The sequence below is a fragment of the Labeo rohita genome, chromosome 13, assembly GCF_022985175.1.
Source record: "Labeo rohita strain BAU-BD-2019 chromosome 13, IGBB_LRoh.1.0, whole genome shotgun sequence".
NCBI lineage: Eukaryota > Metazoa > Chordata > Actinopteri > Cypriniformes > Cyprinidae > Labeo > Labeo rohita.
In genome coordinates, this window is record NC_066881.1 from 35392306 (window position 1) to 35417398 (window position 25093).

The 25093-nt window shown below is 33.1% G+C and overlaps 1 protein-coding gene across 3 annotated transcripts in view; it reads right to left on the reverse strand.

The window, feature by feature from the left end:
- LOC127175465 (gamma-aminobutyric acid receptor subunit pi) overlaps window positions 1-25093 on the reverse strand; it is a 63219-nt gene that overhangs the window by 34365 nt on the left and 3761 nt on the right. For 2 of the 3 annotated variants that reach the window (XM_051126541.1, XM_051126543.1), the window contains exon 2: window positions 13119-13199. In XM_051126541.1, the coding sequence (XP_050982498.1) occupies window positions 13119-13162 (44 nt within the window). In that variant the 5' untranslated portion in view covers window positions 13163-13199. The remainder of the gene's footprint in view (window positions 1-13118; window positions 13200-25093) is intronic. The other variant, XM_051126542.1, reaches the window with a different exon arrangement.

Consider the following 25093-nt stretch of genomic DNA (forward strand, 5'->3'; position numbering starts at 1 on the left):
AAAAATAAAAATAATTAAAACAGAACCTAGAGAAGTTAAAATGGAAAACATGAAATTTGGGGACAAAATAACAGATTTCACTTCCTATGCGATCACAAATTGATTAAAGCTACTATCCCAGATTAATGCACTTCAGTCTCCTCTAGTGCCACCAAACAGAACTACGACGACTGAAGGCAGAGAAGAGCTGAGACTGATCTGGGTGTTCAGACTGATCTCTGATGAGTCTGCATTTACAGTGAGGTTATTAGAATAAAACATGAGCGGTGAGCCAGTGTCTGTTTCTCACTGTGTCAGAGCACTGCTCAGATTGTGTGGGAATCCGGCGTTTTTTTCTGCAGACGTCTCTGCTCATGGCCGAGAGATGTCACCTGCAATATTATGCATGTCCTCGAGGACACAGACAGCCAGTGCAGGAATGAGACGGCTCCTCAGGCAGATCTCAAATCTCAAATCTCAGATCTGCTGGAAATGATCTAAAGATTGCATTCGGGAGGCGATTAATGACACTGCATGAATCATCTGAATATTTTAAAGAGAGTCTTGAAGCAATATTGTGTGGATTGACCTACTTAACAATTACATAAAGCACAGGTGTCACCTCACAACTGATGTACTGGTGCTGTTTGCATCATTATATTTCGCATCACTATATTGCTATCGCTTACGCTCTGAACAAATGCAAAAAGTATTAAATTCAGCATACAACCATCCAAAGCACAGCAGCGTCACAATGCAAACACTTTTGCAACACACTGACAACCACAAACCAAGTTTACATCATAAAAATCTAGTGTGAGATGTACAACACAGACAGTATGCAACCTCCACATCACATTTATTGGGTAAGCAATATCACACAACTTCATCTTTTAGCCTGTTTGCCAAAAACTCAAAGGAACTGTTTAAATTTCATTAAACAATTTTACATTTTACAATTAATTTAATTTTTAATTTTTATGCATTAATTTGATTAACACCATTTTTTTAATATAAACATAATTTCTAAAAAAAAAAAAAAAAAAAAAAAATGTGTTTCTGATTAAACCATAAAAAAATCTAAAAAATATTGAATAAATAAAGAAATATAACTTCTTGAAAATAATAAAATAAAATAAAATAAAATAATAAAATAAAATAAAATAAAATAAAATAAAATAAAATAAAAATATTGCACAGTTGACTCTACTTGTACCATTTTTCTTCCATGTTTTAATTTGTTTGTTTAAATTTAATTTGATGAAATGTTAAACCACCATATTTGATAATAAATCTGTATTAAATAATAAAACACACAATCTAGAAACAAAATATCTTAAAAAAAACAAAAAAACAAAAAAAACAAAAACAAAAACACACAGATGACCGTTTTTAAATTGTTATAACTGGCTATGAATTCAATCAATTATTCATGTTTTTGCTTTTTACAATTTTATTAAACCATTAAAAACAGATTCTAGAAAAATAGAAAACAAGCATTGAATTTGGGAAAACAGAATTGCTGAAAAAATAAAATATTTTTATATGGGGAGTTATTATTTTTGAAATTGTAATAAAATATTCAGTTGTTCAATATTTATGAATTCAACTGATTAGACATCTATTTGATTATTAACATTTCATTAAACCATAAAAACTGAATCTAGACAGATTTAAACAGAAAACATGGAACCACCCAAAGCACCTCTGGAACTTTTGGAAAAATAAAATAAAATAAAATAAAGTCACATGGCAGTATTATTGTTAAAAATTTCAATAAAATATTAAATGGTTTACCAGATATAAATTCAACTGAAAGAAAGAAAAAAAGAAAGAAAAAGGAAGAGAACTTTTTATAGAGCACCATTGTTATTGAAATAGTAATAAATTATTAAATTGTTAAAAAAAAAAAAATTCTGATTAAAATTTAGTTAAACCACTTAAAACTGAATCTAGAAAAATAAAAATGGAAAAACATGGAATTTTATGAAAAACAGAATCTAGAAACTGAATTTCAAAATGCAATAAATATAACATTTTAAAAGTTTTATGAACTGATTAAACATTAATTAAACAACCATCAAAAACACAATCTTGAAAAGTTTAAAAAACACTATTACCATTGCTTATGCTCTGAACAAATGCTAAAAGTATTGAATTTAGCGTGCAACCGTCCAAAGCACGGCAATGTGCAAAGTTTTCTTCATGAAAATCTAGTGTGAGATGTGTGCAGCCTCTAATGACATTTACTTCAAGTAGTGAATAAACGAACAATGCAATCAAGGCGCTGTTAGCGAGCATTCAGCTAGAAGTCTATTAACTGAACCCAGCAGGAGTGTGACGCAATAAATCCCTTTGTGATTAACTATATAGGAAACAATAACTGCCTGAATGCATTTGTGAACTCGCTGACAGCTTGCTTTTACAGGGCAAATGGAAGATGGTCTGCAATGAGAGGTCAAGCATCCAGAAGGAATATTTTCTGCTTATTAATTCAGCTATAACAGCCTCCTTTATGTCAGTAAGAGCTCCTGAGAGAAATCATTACTACATTCAGCAGTGTAAATATCAGCCCAGCGCTCTACAAACACACAGAGGACAGTCTGAGATGCTTAGGGCAAAACGGCTGATGATTTGTCTTTATGTTTGGACTACATTTGTGAGTTTAATCTCAGGATTTTTTTTTTTTTTTTCTGGAACTGTCGCTCAAATGATGTGGAGCAAAAAGCATAAATGAAAGGAAAATATGCCATATACAAAAATAAACATATATGCAACGTTTTTCAGACCTGGACTGGACACACTGTGCGTTTTATGCTGGTTGTAAGTAAGTAAATAAATAAATAAATAAAAGAAAATATGCCATAAATAAAAATATTTAATTAAAATATAGATGAAAAATAAATAAAAAAACATAAAATACAGTGTGTGTGTATATATGCATATATATACAGTGGGTACGGAAAGTATTCAGACCCCCTTAAATGTTTCACTTTTTGTTATATTGCAGCCATTTGCTAAACTCATTTAAGTTCATTTTTTTTCCTCATTAATGTACACACAGCACCCCATATTGACAGAAAAACACAGAATTGTTGACATTTTTGCAAATTTATTAAAAAAGAAAAACTGAAATATCACATGGTCCTAAGTATTCAGAACCTTTGCTCAATATTTAGTAGAGGCACCCTTTTGATCTAATACAGCCATGAGTCTTTTTGGGAAAGATGCAACAAGTTTTTCACACCTGGATTTGGGGATCCTCTGCCATTCCTCCTTGCAGATCCTCTCCAGTTCTGTCAGGTTGGATGGTAAACGTTGGTGGACAGCCATTTTTAGGTCTCTCCAGAGATGCTCAATTGGGTTTAAGTCAGGGCTCTGGCTGGGCCATTCAAGAACAGTCACAGAGTTGTTGTGAAGCCACTCCTTCGTTATTTTAGCTGTGTGCTTAGGGTCATTGTCTTGTTGGAAGGTAAACCTTCGGCCCAGTCTGAGGTCCTGAGCACTCTGGAGAAGGTTTTCGTCCAGGATATCCCTGTACTTGGCCGCATTCATCTTTCCCTCGATTGCAACCAGTTGTTCTGTCCCTGCAGCTGAAAAACACCCCCACAGCATGATGCTGCCACCACCATGCTTCACTGTTGGGACTGTATTGGACAGGTGATGAGCAGTGCCTGGTTTTCTCCACACATACCGCTTAGAATTAAGGCCAAAAAGCTCTATCTTGGTCTCATCAAACCAGAGAATCTTATTTCTCACCATCTTGGAGTCCTTCAGGTGTTTTTTAGCAAACTCCATGTGGAGAGGCTTCCATCGGGCCACTCTGCCATAAAGCCCAGACTGGTGGAGGGCTGCAGTGATGGTTGTCTTTCTACAACTTTCTCCCATCTCCCGACTGCATCTCTGGAGCTCAGCCACAGTGATCTTTGGGTTCTTCTTTACCTCTCTCACCAAGGCTCTTCTCCCCCGATAGCTCAGTTTGCCCGGATGGCCAGCTCTAGAAAGGGTTCTGGTCGTCCCGAACGTCTTCCATTTAAGGATTTTGGAGGCCACTGTGCTCTTAGGAACCTTAAGTGCAGCAGAAATTTTTTTGTAACCTTGGCCAGATCTGTGCCTTGCCACAATTCTGTCTCTGAGCTCTTCAGGCAGTTCCTTTGACCTCATGATTCTCATTTGCTCTGACATGCACTGTGAGCTGTAAGGTCTTATATAGACAGGTGTGTGGCTTTCCTAATCAAGTCCAGTCAGTATAATCAAACACAGTTGGACTCAAATGAAGGTGTAGAACCATCTCAAGGATGATCAGAAGAAATGGACAGTACCTGAGTTAAATATATGAGTGTCACAGCAAAGGGTCTGAATACTTAGGACCATGCGATATTTCAGTTTTTCTTTTTTAATAAATCTGCAAAAATGTCAACAATTCTGTGTTTTTCTGTCAATATGGGGTGCTGTGTGTACATTCATGAGGAAAAAAAATGAACTTAAATGATTTTAGCAAATGGCTGCAATATAACAAAGAGTGAAAAATTTAAGGGGGTCTGAATACTTTCCGTACCCACTGTATATATATATATATATATATATATATATATATGTATATGTGTGTATATGTGTGTATATATATATACACACACACACACATATATATATACATACAGTACATATTTTTTATACATATTATATATATATATATATATATATATATATATATATATATATATATATATATATGCGCACATATATGCAACGCTTTTTGTCAGTGATGTATATATAAAAATACTTTGTACATAATTAACACATTTCTCTTAAATATATACATTAATCTGTGTGCATTTATATATACATAATAATAAGACACAGTACAAACACATATATTAGGCAAACTCAAACTTTTAATTTGTATGCGATTAATCGCAATTAATTGTTTGAATATATATATATATATTTTTTTTTTTGCGCAACAATTTTCAGACCTGGACTGGATGCTCGGCATGTTTCATGCTGTTTGTTTGTCAGATTATGGTTAATCATCCAGAAAATCAGCGCACCAGGACAATTGCTTATTAATTTTTCTCTGCTAGAGCAAATGAGGTAAATAAACAAGACTCATTAATCAGCAGGACAATAAACGAACATCACATCACTGCAATCAAAACACAACCCTGAAACAATCAATCCACAGAGGTGAAAACGTAAAACCATCACACTCAGTCTACTTTTCAAACCGTCTGACTGTTGTCGTGATCCGCTTTAAGAAATCATAAGAAAATAATAAGAACAGCAACTTGAGCGAGTAAATGAGCACTATCTTGGCTGTTTTTGTGCGCTGCATTAGAGAATCCCTCAGGATGGTTGCTATGGCAACTGCTCTCATTTTAAAAGTTTCTGAAGGGAAAAAAAGTTACATATTTGAGGATCATTTATAGAAACGGGAGCTTGGAACGGTTCGGATCAATTTGGTACAAACCTCCCAGAAACAGGCAATTAAGTTAGCAGCGTTTGCCAAGTCAAGCGTCGCTGGTACTTTCTAGTGCTCATACTGACAGTATTAAACTTCTGTATAAAGTTCATCTGGTAAGGAACAAGGATCATTATATGAGATTAAAAGACTATTTAATGATCACATCACAGCACCAAAATACTAATTATTTGTCATTTAAAATGTTTCCACTATCCTTCAAACACCTGGTTTTAGCAATTTTGTCAGCAAAAGATTTTAATAATTCAAAACTATAATTAGTACGACATATACATATATATACATATATATATATATATATATATATATATATACATACAGTTGAGGTCAAAGGTTTACATACACCTTTCAGAATCTGCAAAATTTTAATTATTTTACCTAAATAAGAAGGATCATACTAAATGCATGTATGATTTGAATAAGATATTTCACATAAAAAATGTTTACATATAGTCCACAACAATAGCTGAATTTATAAAAATGACTCTGTTCAAAAGTTTACATATACTTGATTCTTAATACTGTGTTGTTTCCTGAATGATCCACAGCTGTGTTTTTTTGTTTAGTGATAGTTGTTCATGAGTCCCTTGACTTTCCTGAACCGTTAAACTGCTGCTGTTCTTCAGAAAAATCCTTCAGCTCCCACAAATTCTTTGGTTTTTCAGCATTTTTGTGTATTTGAATCTTTTTCGACAATGACTGTATGATTTTGAGATGCATCTTTTCACAGTGAGGACAACTGAAGGACTCATATGCAACTATTACAGAAGGTTCAAACACTCACTGATGCTCCAGAAGGAAAAACAAAGCCTTAAGAGCCGGGGAGTGAAAACTTTTGAACAGAATGGAGATTTTTCTTAGTTTGCCTAAATATCATATTTTCTCATTTAGTACTGCCCTTCAGAGGCTACAGAAAATATGTACATGTTTCCCAGAAGACAAAATAAGTTAAATTTACCCTGATCTTCAAATTCCAAAAGTTTTCACCCCCGGCTCTTAATACATGTTTTTTCCTTCTGGAGCATCAGTGAGTTTTAATATGTGGGTCAAAGACGTTAAGATGTCCACATCAAAAATGTACAAAAGTGATTTTATGTTCACAGAAAGCACATTAAATATAAGTAAAGTCTCTACTTTTAAGGTTTCAAATGTTTTTTGTAGAATAAAACGTCAACATTTGGTTGAAATGATGTTACACTGTCATTCAGTGTTATTGTGTCATACTCATGCAACACAATATTTATGCAAAAATGCTTATTCTGACTTGCATATTAACATATTAAAATATATAAAAAAGAATAAGGGAGCATATTACATTTTACTGTGTTTTAAAGGAGTAAAAAATCCTTACTGACAAATGGAAAAAATCTAGGATAGTGGCAAATTTCACACATGTAGAATTGCAACTAATTAGTGGGGTGAAAGTAATTCGTCTTTTAATATGTAATACATTGATTTTTGTTGTAAATATGCCTGACAGGAATGACATTTTAGTGGGTGTCTTCTATAAATTAGGGGAAAATGTATGATATTTATTTTTTGCTCAGAAAAACAAAAATGCTATTAAATTAAATAGAAAACTTTTTATTTTTAATTTATTTATTGCTATTAGAAAAACAGCAACAATTTAAAGCAGTATTATACTTATTGTTTTTTTTTTTTTTTTTTTTTTTGCTTAAACCCTTTTTCGTCTTTGACCCGTATACATGTAACATATTACACTTGCAAATGGGTCCCTTCAGAAAAATTTCAAACAACACACGGATGATTTTCTGAGAAGCTTAATATAAGGATACAGAGGTTTTGCAGGTCAAAATGTGATGAACACCTATTGCATCATGAAACCCTGTAGGAAGAAACCACTATTAACAATAAATCATCATGTGAAGTTAATCTGTTTAACTGCCTGCAGAAATAAAAAAAAACATCTTCTAAAAATAAAAAATCTAAAAAAAGACTTACATAAGAGGGTCAAAGATGTGTGCTAATACCAACACAGCGTCATGTCTGACATCACTTAATGAGAGATTAATCCATGTCTTCATCTGTCCGGTGAACTGAGACGCTCTCATGTGCGTATGTTAGCGTGTAAGTGCGAGTGTATGTTCATGTCTTTTTGTGTTACGCCACACGCGAGTAGCTTTTAGGATTTCATTTTGCATTAATCCACCTTATCTTTGCCGGCGCGCGTGTGAAATCCCTCGTTGAGGCCGCTGGCAGTATTTGAGAAGCTCATTTTCAGCCTGTGGGGAAACTCGCTCTTGACGATCTTCTGGTTTAGCATGTGTGGTGTGACAATGTTCACTTTGCAACAATAATGGATGACAAAAACCAGCTGACTTAAATGCTGAAGAAGACGTACTTAATAATGTTCATTACAGAGAATGAAACATTCGTCTGCAGCCACCAAGCCATGGTATCGACGTACAAGTATTACAATTATTAAAAACGACTTACAAAAGAGATATAAATGCAATTTGTAACTGACTAATTTAGTAATATAGTTGGTTGGATGCTAGGTGATGCTGTGGGATCATTATTGTTGCACAGTAACACAATAGCATTTAATTTATTTTAAGATGAAAGTTTGAATTTTTTCAGTTTTTACAGCTTTTTTTTTTTTGTGCCAGGTAAGACATTCGTGATGTTACAAAAGATTTCTATTTCAAATAAATGCTGTTCTTTTGAACTTTCTATTTATCTGTGAATCCTGAAAAATACAACGTATCACAGTTTCCACAAAAATATTGTGCGGCACAACTGTTTTCAACATTGATAATAATCAAAAATGTTTCTTGAGCAGTAAATCAGCATATTAGAATGATTTCTGAAGCATCAACTAAAGACTTTTGCTAAAAATTCATTTGATAATAAATCAAAATTTTAGCATGATTCTCATTGAAAACAGCAAATTGTAAAAATCAGCATATTTTTGAGAAATAAATGCAGCCTTTGGTGAGCAGAAGCATCATTTTTTTATAAAAGTCTTCCCACTCACAGACTTTTGAACATTGTATATGCTGCGTAGCAGATCATGATCTATAATATATGAAAGTTTCATTCATGTTTTGAAATGTCCCACTGATATAAATGTACAATATATCTTTAAATTGTAAAAACCCACAAATTCATGAGACCTAAATAAAACGCTCGTCTATACATTATTTCACACAGTTCTCATGTTTTCTAGTTCATGTGTTTGCATCTGTCTCTGTGTTTTAAACAAGACTGTGTGTTGTGACGAGAGCCACTGTGTGGCTGTTTCTGCTACTCTTGGATCTTCTCTTACTTTGTTCTTTCCTAGCAAACGGAAAGTAGGAGATGAAAAAGAAGGAAAAATTTATCATTCTGTCCCAGAAGAGTGAGAGAAAGAGACATAAAAAAAAGACACAGGCATGCTAGTCAAGGACAGCCCTCCATAACCTCACATGTACATACACATACCCGACACTAAACACCTCTCAAACCACCAGAGTGGCTTCACTGGAGCTCAAAAACATCAGACTCAAAGCATCAGATGGGCATCAGCAGGGTTATTATAGTTAACTAAAACTAAAACCATAACAAAATTATGTTGGGTAACAAAATAAACATTACTTAACATTACGAAATAAACATTCTTAAAATAATTATTTCACCTAGTTTCCAAACCAAAATTTCTTAACTTGATGTACTAAAATAACTAAAACTGTAACTGGAAATATAATTAATAAAAACTAGGGATGTATAATATATCGCCATTGGCTGACAAATGTTTATTTTTCATGTTGAATAATAAATAATGGAATAATAAATAATAACAATAAATTACATGACTTTAATAAATGCATCAGTTTCAAGATGCATTTAACCAACTGATTTAGTTTTATTGGTTAATATATCAGTTATCGGTATCAGCCAAAATTTTAATACCATATAAATTATTGTTTTTCATGTTGTATAATAAATAATGATATAATAAATAATAACAATAACTTACAACTTTAATAAATGCATCAGTTTCAAGATGCATTTAACCAAACAATTTAGTTTTATTGGCTAATACATCGGTTATCGGCTTCCAAATATAAAAAAAAAAAAAATAGCGGTTATCGGTATCAAACAAAATTTATATATCTGATAAATGTTTATTTTCACGTTGTATGATATATAAATAAATAATAAATAATAAAAATAAATTACATGACTTTAATAAATGCATCAGTTTCAAGATGCATTTAACCAAAATATTTATTTTTATTGGCAAATATATTGGTTATCGGCTTCCAAATAAAAAAATTACTGGTTATCGGTATCGATTTTCATAGCCGATAAATGTTTATTTTTCATGTTGCATAATAAAGAATGAAATAATAAATAATAACAATAAATTATATGACTTTAACAAATGCATCAGTTTCAAGATCCAAAAAGATTTAGTTTTTATTGGCTAAAATATTGGTTATTGGCTTCCAAATATAAAACATGATCAGTTATCGGTATTTTAAAGAAGTCTTCCCACTCCCAGACTTTTGAATGTTTTATATATGCTGTGTAGCAGATCAAGATCTATAATATATGAATGTACAATATATCCTGTGACAAGTCTACCACTGCAAACCCACACCATACATGAGACCTACATAAAACGCTCCTCTATACATTATTTCACACAGTTCTCATGTTTTGTAGTTCAAAACAAGACTGTGTGTTCCAAATATAAAACATGATTGGTTATCGAAAGTGACAGTAAAGCCATTTATAATTTTATGCATTTAACAAAACGATTTAGTTTTATTGGCTAATATATCGGTTATCGGCTTCCGAATATATATAAAAAATATATATATCGGTTATCCATATTGGCCAACATATTCATATCAGTGCATCCCTGATAAAAGCTATATTGACTTGTTAAAAAAAAACTTAATCCTTTAAAAACATCAAAAACAGAGTCTATCTAAAATACATCGCTTAGTTTTGTTACAGTCATCATTATATTGACAAAACTGACACAGCTTCTAAAATGCATTACTTAATTGTTAAATGGATAGTCCTGAATCTACATTTACATTTGCAAAATAACTAAAGATCACGTAGACAGCAAAAACATCTCACTGCAAACATGACCACCAAAGATCATCTGAATGTACACAATGAATTCACAGCAAACTCAAAGTCTTCTTTCTGTTGTAGGATATAAACAATGCGCAGGATAAGTAATTTTTTTCTTTCTGTCTGTGAGTCTTTCTCTATTTAGTGCCCAAATCAACTGGCAAATGGCGCAAGATGTGCTGAAGATAAAAGACAGCCGTTTCTTTAATCTCATGCAGATTTTTTTCCAATAATCAGCGGATAAAATGACACACACAGCTCAGTTTCTGTTTTTGTCTCTGCATGTGCATGTCCATAATAACTTTTCCTGCAAAACACAGCCCCACAACAAAACAAATGAGGCTACATTTCATTAGAGTTGAGATCTTATGGTCTAAAGTGAATGTAATGAGACAAATAAGATAAATAAGACAATTTTCCTATAGCACTGTGCTATGTTTTTGCATGCAATAACAAACTAACAGCACAACCAGCATAGTCTGATTCACAAACAAACAACTCTGAGTTGATTACTTTAATAAATCATTAAAAAAAAAAAACCCCTCACAAATCAGCACAGGGGCATTTCCCAAAAGCATCATAAGCATAATCAGATCAGATCGTAAATCAGCTCTAAAAATGACAATAGTGTCATTATTCAGCTCAGTTTAGTTTAATGTTGATAGGCATGCAATGTCACTGAATCAAGTGTGATGCATACGTGTGTGTTCATGTGTAGAAGAAGATTTCCTAAGGCCACCACATGTGAAGAGCGTGCCTACACTCCCTCGTCTCCATTATTGATGATAATCAGAGGAACTGCTGGAGTCTGGAGCTCAGGGAATGACAGGCACACGAGCCATGAAACCATCTGATTCAAAGCACTGTGGGATCCAGGTGAGTGTCAGAATACATGACTTTAATAAATGCATCAGTTTCAAGATGCATTTAACCAAAAGATTTAGTTTCATTAGCTAATATATCAGTTATCAGCTTTCAAATATATATATATATATAAAAAAAATATTGATTATCGGTATCGGCCAAAGTTTTCATATCCGAAAAAAAAAAGTTTATTTTCCATGTTGCATAATAAATAATAACAATAAATTACATGACTTTAATAAATGCATCAGTTTCAAAATGCATTTAACCAAAAGATTTAGCTTTATTGGCCAATATATCAGTTATCGGCTTCCATATAGAAAAAAAATTATTGGTTATCGATATTGGCCAAACTTCATATCCAATAAATGTTTTTTTTTTTTCATGTTGCATAATAATGAAAAAAATAATAATAGCAATAAATTACATGATTTTAATAAATGCATCAGTTTCAAGATGCATTTAACCAAAAGATTTCGCTTTATTGGCTAATATATTGGTTATCGGCTTCCAAATATAAAAAAAAAACTCATCGGTTATCGCATCTGCCAAAATTTTCATATCCAATAAATGTTTATATTATATTTTATGTTGCATAATAAATAACAATAAATTACATGACTTTAATAAATGCAGCAGTTTCAGGTGCATTTAACCAAAAGATTTAGTTTTATTGGCTAATATACTGGTTATCAGCTTCCAAATATATATATTAAAAAAAAAACTTAGCGGTTATCATATCTGCCAAAATTTTCATATCCAATACATCAGTTATCAGCTTCCAAATATAAAAAAATTATTAGTATCGGACAAACTTTTCATATCTGATATATGTTTATTTTCATGTTGCATAATAAATAATGAAATAAGTAACAACAATAAAATACATGACTTTAATAAATGCAACAATTTCAAGATGCATTTAACCAAACAATTTAGTTTTACTGGCTAATATATCGGTTATTGGCTTCCAAATATAAAAAAATATCGGTTATCCGTATCAGACAAAATTTTCATATAAGAACATTCCTAATAAAAGCTACATTGACTTGTTAAAAAAATAATTAATGTGTAAATAATGCATGTGTGTGTGTTCATGTACAGAAGACGATTTTCTAAGGCCACCACATGTGAAGAGCGTGCCTACACTCCTTCGTCTCCATTATTGATAATAATCAGAGGAACCGCTGGAGTCTGGAGCTCAGGGAACGACAGGCACACGAGCCATGAAAGCGTCTGATTCAAAGCGCTGCGGGAACTAGGTGAGCATCAGAATACATTAATCTCCCTGCTACTGTATCGGGCCTAGAGACGTTCCTCGACGGAGATGATGACATGTGCCCCAGGCTCATGCACATGTATGTTTGCGTGCGTGGGTATATGTTCATCACAGTTTTTATAAATACCACCGTCAGGCACTTTTCAGGAAGCAGACTGTGAAAATGCTTCCATCGTTTTCACTGCTTGCATCAGTTCACAAAACACATTTACAGAGTTCACTGACACCACCATCCGTCTGGAATAAATTATCAGCCTTTGTCTCTGTCTACCTTTCCAGTACTAAATTCATGCTGTATATTGCAATTGAATATTTGCTATCACAATATGCATTTATTTCTTAAATAAAACAGCAAAAGAGATGCAGTCAAATTCAGAAACATCAAACATAGTTAAATGAGTTTGATGAGAATGCTCTTACCTGCTGATGAGGAGGAGAGTAAATAAAGAGCTGAAGAAGGTCATGGTGAGACGGTGAGAGCTTCAGTCCGCTGGAGTCTATCTGAAGAAGAACAGAAGGAGGTCATTGAAACGGGTCGAAACTCACTTTGGCAGCAGAACAACTGTAAAAGAGTCTTTTGAACTACTGAAGCTTTCACTTTATTGACAGTCAGTGTGCTTTTAGCGGTTGGATGCTTAGAGGGGTCACATCATACATTTTATTCATACTATTCATAACTATTTTCTCACATTATAAGGTCTACTTAATATGTTAGTCATGATTTACTGAGGTTAATATGTCATTTTTATGACCATTTTCCACTCTCTGAGCTTTACAATGAAATAGGGACGGTCTTTCCCATCATTTTGTCAGACATACCACACTTAAAGTTTCTTTATGGAACCATTTCAACAAAAAAGGCTCTTCTGTGGCATCGTGAAGCTCTTTATTTTTAAGAGTGTAGTGACAGAATGATCAGCAATTGCATTGCTTTTGTTTATTTTAATTAGGTAAATTGTGAAAGCAGCAAAAATCATTCTTTCAATGCTCATCAAGGCTGCCTGATTATGGAAAAAAAAATTATAATCACAATTAAGACTGAGATTAATACTGAGGTAGTGATTATTTAACACAATTACTCATTGACCTTGGAAACATCATGCATTTATTTAACTTTCAAAAAAGAAAAAAAATGAAGTGGATTTCCTTAAATGTTAAATATGATCCAAGTAAAAAACAAACAGAAATGCAAATAAATAAATAAATAAAATTGCTTAACACTTCCTTGAAAGGTAAATATAATCGAGATTAATACTGAGACTGTGATTATTTAACACAGTTACTCAATGAACTTGGAAACATCATGCATTTCTTATCCTGCAACTTAACTTTAAACATTAAATATTATTCAAGTACAAATTAATTAATTAATTAATTCATTCATTCATTCATTTAAAAAAATGCTTAACAGTGGATTTTCTTGAAAGGTAAATATAATTAATCTAAAAAAATATATGAAATCAATTAATTAATTAACTAATATGTTAAATAAATAAACAAATGTGAAATAAATAAATATGATATAGAAATAAAAAAGAAAATTGCATCAGTGAATGTCCTTAAAGGTTAAATATAATTTAACCAGAAAAAGTAAAAATGTAAATAAATAAAATACATAAACTGAAAAACAAATAAAAACAAAAAACTTAAGAGACTCTTTTTTTTTTTTTTTTAACCTTGAACAATAAATATAATTGGCAGCGGCTATTTACACTAAGTGAAAATAGCTATACATTCTATTTACACTATGTTAAAAATGCTAATTTATTCTCAACTTTTTGATTATTTCCTTCATTTTTACTGAAAATAAATGCATTTCCAAAGTGATATGAGATTCGAAAGGGGAGAAAAACTTTTTTTGGCAAAAGGCAGATTCGAACTCGGGTCGACTGCATCAAAAAGTCTACGGCATACACTTTACCATCTACGCAACTGGAGCCGTAGCATGATATTAGTCTTTTGTATTGTTCACTAGCCCAATCACACACTGGTGGGTGGAGTTAGTGTAAAAAGCCTCTGCCAACAAGGCAGGCTATTTGCACCTAGTGTAAACAGACACTACGAATATAGCTTAACTGAAAAACAAACAAAAATGAAAATAAAATAAAAATAATGTAAACACCTTAAATAAATAATGTAAAAACTAAACACAGTTAAATTAGATAGAAATAACATGCGGTGGAAGAACTTAACATTTACGAAAGGGTGAAAGTGCAGTGCTGTAAATGAAGAGATGCATTGGATTTATAACACAAAACAAAACTAGAGCATCTGTGAAGCACAATGCTTTAATCTCAGTTTCTGTATCCTATATTCCTAATCACTGGAAGCCAAATCATAATTGAAACGCTGTGGCAGTAACACTGTATGAGATGAAATAATTCATCAGATCAAACGAAATCAGATCATCATCTTCAATGCAAGCTCAGATGCTCGACTGTACCGCTTCAAGCTGATTTCCTACATTTGGGACAATTGCCTGAAACCCAGTGAAAGCGATTCAGAAACTTCTTGTGTGCCGTCTCCAAATTTCCTCTCCCAGCGGGCATCACAGATGGCATCGGCCGCCCGTGGCCCATCTTCTTCAGAGCAACACTCTGCGTTTGAGGGAACAACTCGCTCTTGAGAGAGGCAGACGTATTATTTACCCTTCAGGCCAGTGAAATCTGCCCACCTTTCAAACACCAGCCTAACAATCCAGCTGCTCTTACAAACACAAGTTATTCCCACTCAAACCGAAGTCATTCCACCGTAATAACTCTCCCAGAAACACTAATCTTCAGATTAAGGTAATTAAAAGTATTTTATTTCTAGCTTTGCGAAATCACTGCCTTGAGCTGGAGTCGCTTTCTCTTTTTTCGAATGCATCTCGCTGGGAGGATGAAAGCACGCAGAACGTCTTCAGAGATATCAAACATCCAGATGGTTCATCCAGAAGGGTCTGACTCTTGCTGTTTGTCAACTAGAGAAGCAAAACGCTGCTTACGACATACTGAACATGCAGCAGCAATCTGCAAAATAAAGACACGCTATGATACGAGTACAGAATACAACAGAAGAGTATATCATAGATATGTCCAATTCATGTCAGTGACCTCATAAAAGTCCAAAAAAGAGTAAATATAAGATGTGTAATCTTGACAATCAATGACCCAGGACTAATTGCTAACCCAGAGTGAAGAATAATCCATTTCAACAAAAAATTATGTTAATATCCACACCCTCAAACTCTCTCTCATATCAATATGATTGTTTCAGATCAAATCAAAATATGTAAGCTTAACCTAGTTTAAACCTGCATGAACTAGTGGAATATTATTTATATTTTTTTACAATAATATATATATATATATATATATACACTGACAATTATTATAAAAAAATAAAAACCATTAAATTAGATTGTTAATTATTATTGTTGTTAATTTTATTTATTATGTTTTTAAATGCTTAATATAAATCAAATGAAAAACAAAAATGTAAAATAAAAAGACAAAAATAATATAATACATATATATACACACATATAGACATATTATATACACATTTACATGATTAAAGTAAAAAAAATAGACTTATTAATGTTAATTTTATTTATTATGCATTTTATCATGACTACTTTATGATTATATTTAATTCCTTTAAATGTAAAGCACTTTGAATCACCATTATGTATGAAATATGCTATATAAACTTGCCTCATCCAAATTATCTTTTCATTCCATACCAAAAAGTACTGATTAAATAAATTATTACATTTCATTCAATTTGACTGTTCAATGGAACACAATGTTCACATTTAATTGAATGTTTTTTTTTTTTTTTCAGTGTAATAAAAACTAAGGATATAAGGAACAGCTTTTGTTTTGGTTTTAGGACAACTTTGATGAAAGGTTTTGATCCACTTCAAATGTTGACTATTACTATATTTAAAGGAATAGTTCACACATATATTCACATATAATCCATAATAACGCTTCAGTGAAAAAGTGGTCTGGTCTGAATCAGGAAAGCAATCTGCAGAGATCAAGCACCATTTACAAGCCAAAACAGTCCTTTTTTATTTCAGAAAAAAAGTTTTTACGGACTCACATTTTAGTTAAAACATTCTTAATGTTGGATTTGTTTCTTACAAACATGCAGCTTTTGTCTTCTCAAGATGTTAACTGATGGACTGGAGTGGTGTGGATTACTTGTGGATTATTGCAATGTTTTTATCAGCTGTTTGGACTCTCATTCTGACGGCACCCATTCACTGCAGAGGATCCATTGGTGAGAGTAATAGAATTACACATTTCTACAAATCTAATGAAGAAACACACTCATCTACATCTTGGACAAACTGAAGATGAGCACATTTTTAGCAAATTTTCATTTAACCTATTAAATGTTTGTACTTATAAAGACGCATAGTTAGCTGCAGTGCGTGAATGTCAAACTCTACCGTGTCAACTGTGAATGGATTCTACGTGCTTCACATGACGAGCACTATTTGTGTGGCATGTGGATTTGCTGCCTACGCAGAGCGTTTCAAATCAGTCACTGCAGTTACCTATGCAGGCACAGAGCAAAAAGTGTTCGGGAACAGAGCTAGAGACTCTCATTATTCCACCCACATACATACAGACACACACAGGCAGATCTGATGCACAGATGCAGCAGATACTGGCGGTGAAAGTCACCGTATGTTTCTGCGGTCATCTAGCCAAAAGCTCCACATATAGATAGCGCTGGAAATCCTGCCATATCTGCGTCCTCTGACACAATCACACACGGTAATCAGATCCGGGCAGATGTGCGTCCGTCCAGACGACTCTTTGGCTCAACAGGAGTTTGCAGCAGATTGCGGCCAGCGCCTGAGGAAATTGGATTGGTGCAAGTGTGACTTTTGAGTTTGAGTCAACATGAAAAGGATGAAAGGAGGGGAAAAGTATGGCGTCGTGTGACACAGCTTGATCTAACGTACTGTCTTATTCTTTTCATCACTTTCTTGCCTTAAAGAGCAAGTTTATATGACTCACGTCTTTATGTAAACATATACAGACGAGAAAACCAAGTGCATTTCTCTATAACCTTTGAGCTGTACATGCCTAGCTCATACGGCCAGCTGCAGAAATGCCAGAATAGATAATCGTTTGGTTTTCAGGCCCAAAACAGATGCCCTGTCTTCAAAATTTTAATGTGAGTGACGATTGTTTGCAATGTGCAGAACAGAATGTATTCCAGTTCAATTAAGGATTAATAATACAGAATTCAGTACAGAAATATATAGATATTAATTAAGAATAGAACTTAATATAAACATTTACACATTTATGTATTTGGCAGACATTTTTATCCAAAGCGACTTGGGTTGAATTTAAAGTGTACAAAACAAACACTGTGTATTTTCTACACTTAGAAATGTACAGCACTTTTACAATTATATATTAATTGCCAGGACTAGTGTCTGACATACATATCAAACATCTTTATCCAGTAAAAACACATGCTTTTGAACAACTGTTTCTGAATCTACAGCACCACGGCCAAAAGAGTTAAACACTGAATACAGGGTTCGTTCAGATGCTGTGAAATAAATAGGAAATTCAGACTTTCAAGGACTTTTCAAGCACTACTTTTTTGACTTTCAAGGACTTCAAACTGAGTGTTCACTTATCAAATAATGTCTTATCTTTTAAATTCTAAAAAACAAACAGACAAATGAAAATATATACTAATAAAACAAATGGCAAAAATAAAGCACGTGCAAAGCATGCAATGATTTCAACTTTAAGAACAAAAACAGAAAGAGAAATAAAGCACATAACATATAGCTGCATCTCCATATTCATCCTATGTGTCCTCTAAAGGTGTAAATTTATTACTTTTTGTTTGTTTTGTTTGGCAACACATTCTTTACTCAAAATAAAACAAAACAAAACATGGTTACAATTATTAAATCGTAATCACAAATTAACCATGGTTTTGCCACACAAACCATAGTTTAACTATGGTATTTGTAGTAAAACTGTGGTTATACAAAAAACAAAAAAAAAGCAAAAAAAAAACATGGTTACTACAATTTTACTATAGTAAAACCATGATTATTTTCTTAAGAGATTTGTATTTGTGTATCCTTTTATTCTTTACCTTTTCTTTGTTTTGTTTTTATAGCTGTACTGTCTTAATGGCTTCATCTTTTCTACTGTTTAAAAAAAAAATCTGAAAAAAAAAAAAAAAAAAAAAAAAAAAAACAAAAAACGAAAAAACATTTGCGAACCGCTCTGAATCGAATCTAATGATTCGCGAACACGCAGTTCGGATCTGAATTAAACGATTTGCGATCCACGCACCAAAGTTCCACCATGTGCATACTATCCACCCTATCTGCCCTAAACAGTATTGAAAAATTACTACTATCACATAGAATTTATGATGGATAGTATGAACATCGCCCAATCTGAATCAAATGATTCGTGATATGCGCTCGAAGTCGCGATCTGAATCAAATGATTCGCGAACCCGCTCCGAGGTTCCGATCTAAATGATTCGGGATCCGTGAAATGATTCATGATCCGCACTCCAAAGTCCCGATCTGAATATGATTCGCGAACCATCATGTTAGATAAGGAATCAGAGCGCGGATCGCGAATCGTTCAATTTGCGAAATGATTCGTAAACCCGCTCCGAACTTCCGATCTGAATCAAATGATTCGCGAACCCGCTTCGAGTATCCGATCTAAATCAAATGATTCGTGAACCCGCTCTGAAGTTCCAAACTAAATGATTCGCGATTCGCGAAATGATTCGTGATCCGCACTCTAAAGTCCCGATCTGAATAATGATTCGCGAACCATCATGTCAGATAAGGAATCAGAGCGCGGATCGCGAATCGTTCAATTCACGAAATGATTCATAAACCCGCTCCGAACTCCCGATCTGAATCAAATGATTCGCGAACCCGCTCCGAAGTTCGGATGAATGATTCGCGATCCGTGCTCAAAAGTCCCGATCTGAATAATGATTTGCGAACCATCGTGTCAGATAAAGAATCGGAGCGCGAATCGTTCAATTCGCGAAATGTTTTGTAAACCCGTTCCGAGCTCGCAATCTGAATCAAATGATTCGCGATCCACACTCCAAAGTTCCGATCTGAACAATGATTCGTGAACCATAACGTCCGATCACGGGCGCGGATCGCGAATCATTCAATTCGCGAAATGATTCATGAACCCGAATCATTCTCCCGATCTAAATCAAATGATTCACGATACACGATTTGGTATTTGTAGTAAAACTGTGGTTATACAAAAAACAAAAAAAAAAAAAAAAAAAAAAAAAAAAAAAAAAAAAAAAAAACATGGTTACTACAATTTTACTATAGTAAAACCATGATTATTTTCTTAAGAGATTTGTATTTGTGTATCCTTTTATTCTTTACCTTTTCTTTGTTTTGTTTTTATAGCTGTACTGTCTTAATGGCTTCATCTTTTCTACTGTTTAAAAAAAAAATTTAAAAAAAAAAAACAAAACAAAAAACGAAAAAACATTTGCGAACCGCTCTGAATCGAATCTAATGATTCGCGAACACGCAGTTCGGATCTGAATTAAACGATTTGCGATCCACGCACCAAAGTTCCACCATGTGCATACTATCCACCCTATCTGCCCTAAACAGTATTGAAAAATTACTACTATCACATAGAATTTATGATGGATAGTATGAACATCGCCCAATCTGAATCAAATGATTCGTGATATGCGCTCGAAGTCGCGATCTGAATCAAATGATTCGCGAACCCGCTCCGAGGTTCCGATCTAAATGATTCGGGATCCGTGAAATGATTCATGATCCGCACTCCAAAGTCCCGATCTGAATATGATTCGCGAACCATCATGTTAGATAAGGAATCAGAGCGCGGATCGCGAATCGTTCAATTTGCGAAATGATTCATGAACCCGAATCATTCTCCCGATCTAAATCAAATGATTCACGATACACGATTTGAAGTTCTTTTTTTTTCTCGGTTTGTCTCTCGTTTTTTTTTTTTTTTATTCATTTATCATTGCAGATATCCAAAACAACAAAACAGTACAATTACAGACAAAATAAATTAAAAAACAAAAACAAACAAACAAACAAACAAACAAACAAAAATACAGAGATTTGTTGCCTGGGTAACAGACAAAGAAAAAAAAGGGTAATAAAATGACATCTTAAGATGACACAAAGGATGAATACAGAGATACAGTTTTCATAGCTTTCAAATTAGCAGAACTTTGGATAGTTTCTACATACTTATCCAAGTCCACTTTGAACAAAGAAAAAAGAGGTTTAGAGCCAGTAAACTTTTATGAACGTGAAATTTAGCCAACAGAAAACATAAATTAATTATGTAATATTTTCCTGTATTCTCCTTAGAATATTCAAATAATCCAAACAAAGCATCTTTAAAACAAAATGCGAAGTCACTTACAAAATAAGATTGAATAAACACCAAAAAATCAGACCAAAATTTCTCTGTGTGGGTGCATTGCCAAAACAAATGAATGAAGACAAAAACTGCAGTTCACTTCAATGTCAGGCTTATATTTCCTAAGAAAGACTTTAGTCGGGTAACATTTGTGAATCAGTTTAAATGTCATTTCTTTTACTTTATTGGTAAGCAGATACTTATAAGGCAAGGTCCATACTTTCTCCCAAGGTATATTCTCCACAATATTATTCCAATACGGTATTACGCAGGGAATTGTTGTTATCTCAGCCTGGAAGAGAGCTCTGATTTTCTAGTTATTTTTCCGACAATCTGCAGAAAAACGAACACCTCCAATCATTGTGTCAGTTAAATTCAGAGAGTAAGAACACGGCCATGGAAATGTAGAACCTTGCAACAGAAAATACACACCAGAGGGAATGGCATTGAAAACAATCGCATATTCATCGGCACATACAGGAATATTATATTCAGGTAAAAAATCTGAATAATTAAAAAATCTGCCTTGTGCCTTGCCACGATTTGGTGTTCAAATCTAAAAGAAATGATTCGCGATCTGAAGTCACATGTTCTGGTTTTTGCCAGTGAATCGCTTGAACTGAATGATCAAAGTCACGAGTTTGAATCAACGGTTCCAGCGTAAATGACTTAATCAACTGAATCGTTTACAGACACTGTCTGTAATACTACTGGCTTAGCTCGCTAGTTTAATAAAATAATAAAAATCTTTTTAATAAAATATCAATATTTCCATTACAAAAATAAATGCAACACAAATCTACAGAAATATTGAGGTGAGGTATCCGGTTTACTGCTAACTAGTGATACACTCCATTAATATGACGAGCTGCAGCTCAAAATACATGTTAGATGGACACATTGTTCATTATGATGGAGTTTGTATCTTAATTCACTATATTTGAAATAGTTTGAGCACTGCAGTTCAGTTGCTGACAGTTCAATAGGAATCAGTTGAAAGCATCCATTATCTCATCATCTTATACCATTTAGGTGAATGTAACATTTATCAGTGTATTGTAATAAATATTTGAGAAATCATTGTTGTGTCTCATTGTATTAGTCTATTGTGGCATGGTGTGGAAGATGAATTCTAGCAGGTGAAGTTTATTTATTGATGATCATAAGCATTGTAATGTTTATAGCAGCGCTGAAAAGGGGCTACATAAGGTCAGCATCAGAGGGGCTGCAGTGTTAACCTTGCATCAAGAGATATGCGCTTATTCAAAAATGAAACACTTACTTCATAGACACATTGTCTTTCAATAATTCAAGTACTTTTCAAGTACCTCTACAGGAATACTGCTATTTTCAAGGGTTTTCCAGGCATTAAATTTCAAAAAGTCAAATTTAAGTACTTCAAGTACTTTAAGCACCTTGTACGAACCCTGTGAATAGCACTTACATTTTAACTAGCACTTTAACCTCATTCATCTAGTCCGTCATGAGGCTGGAACACATTCCTGCACATTTTAAAATCTAATGAAAATTAATATATTCATTAGGTCAACTCTTAGCAGGTCAGTTTCTCACTGGCTTCGGTCACCAAACATTTTTTAAAAAAATGACCCCAATCTGACTAATTTAAGTTTCCTTCCACTAGAGAGAAGCTCTAATTATGAATCTAGGGTCATAAACACACTGCAAACCTTCAAGAAAGACAACTGTGTTTATCTACGAGAATGATTCCCTAAATATATCATGTACAAAATACACAAGTCACTCCCGCAACCCTGAACATGCAGTGATTGATATAATAATAATCAAAGCACAAGACCGTAATGTAAATTACAACCATTTGTGATAGATTTGAGCGAACTAAGACAAATTATCACCTAAAAACAGCTGTGAAAAGAGACACACAGAAAGTCACACAGGTTTGAAATGATATGAAGGTGAGTAAATGATGACAGAATGATCGTTTAATGTTCATTTAAGCATCCAAACACAATAAGCGCAATAAATGGATTCTCACTGCCAGCAAAAATGTGGACTGTGATGAGTAATGCATCTTCATTTGATAGGATATCATTAATGAACATTATTTTTTCTGTGGCTAATCTGCTTATTAAGAACTACAGACTACTCAAACTGAGGAAGCATCAAATATCAGTGTTTACATTCAGCCTAAAGACCTACAAACACACAGATCTACAGAAACAGCTCGAGTTCTCATTCATAAGGACACCCACATTCATTGTATGCACGAAGATGCAAGAGAATACAGAGATGAGCCCGAATCAAATATGACAGCACAGACTCCAAATCCCATAATGCACCTGAGCCAGGGAGCACATCAGATTTAGTCAGTCAGGGAGAACAAGCCACCTGCTGCCCATCTGCTGGCATCTGGAAACAGCAGTGAGACGCAGGGGTCATCGTTACCTTGATAACCGTAAAAATTGACAGTATGAAAGTCAAAGAATTTGACAATTTGTATGAATAGATCAAAATCATAAGGCCCGCCAAAATGTTTAACTTGAAGAGATGATGACAGAAATGTATCACTATTGTTTCCTAAAATAAAACCTAAAATTTGATTTTATAAAATGTTTGATTTATAAATCTTAAAAATGTGTTTACATTTTTAAAAGTTAATTAAATAAAGTTTTATTAATTCATTTGATTAGCAACATTTTTGATGATGCATTCGCATTAAATCATAAATCACAAAATCCAGAATTAAAATAGACAAAACAGAATTTGAAGAAAAAAAAAAAAAAGAATTTCAAAGGCATCACATATTGTTAAAGTTTTAATAAATTATAAAATTGTAAATGTTTTCAATGAAATTTAAATTCATTTAATTAGACATATTTTGATGGTTAACAAAAAGAATTAAGCCATTAAAAATGGAATCTAGGAGGATAAAATAAATAAAATAAAATGAAAAAAAGAATTTGGGGAAAAATTAAACATGTTAAAAGCTCCTCCTACTGTTAAAGTTTGAATAAATTATACAATTGTAAAAGTTTATTCAATTTAATTGATTAGAAATATGTTTTGATGATTAAAAATGGAATCCAGAAAAAAAATAAATAAATAAAACACACACAGAATTTGGGGGGAAATGAAACAGACCAAAAATCAAATCCAGAAAAAAAAAAAAAAAAAAAAAGAATTTTGGGGAAAAATAATGAAACAGATTTCAAAGGCCACTCTTAATTTTAATACATTTTAAAATTGTAACAGTGTAATGAATTTATTTGATTAGAAATACAGTTGAAAATTAATTATGCCATTAAAAATTGAATCCAAATAAAGGTTAATGGAAAAACAGAATTTAGAAAAGCAAACAAACAAACAAACAAACATCTAAACAGAATTCAAAGGTCCCTTTTATTCTCAAACTTTTAATAAATTATAAAAATGTAATTTTAGTTGATTAGACATTTGTTTTGAAGATTAAAAATTAATCAAGCCATTAAAAATGGAATCCAGAAAAATGAAAAACAGAATTCGGGGAAAAAATAAAACCGATTTCATACAGAAGAAAACTGAGAACTCTTACCTTTAGAAATCAATGCCCTCTTTTGAATTATAACAAAACAATCATAAAAAAATCAGAGCCAGTCGGTATTACTTCTCAGTTGTCATCTTTACAAAATTACGGTAACTCTGACCTGACAGGAACACCTCAATCCAGAAACTCTCTTCTTACAACAGTGCAAAATCCCAAAGGATCTTTCATTCAAGTGAGGGCTTATACACTGGGGAGGACATATGAGGAGAAATAATGGATCAGCTGTCACACTTTCTGCAGGATTTGTCACTCAAGTTTGCAAAGAACCCAAAGGTCAAGACAGAAAAGCAAGAAAAATGAAATCAAGCTGAATCCCACACAGCTAAAAATGCAGAAAGAGCCAGAGAGATTCATCCTCTACTCGGTGAGAGATGGAG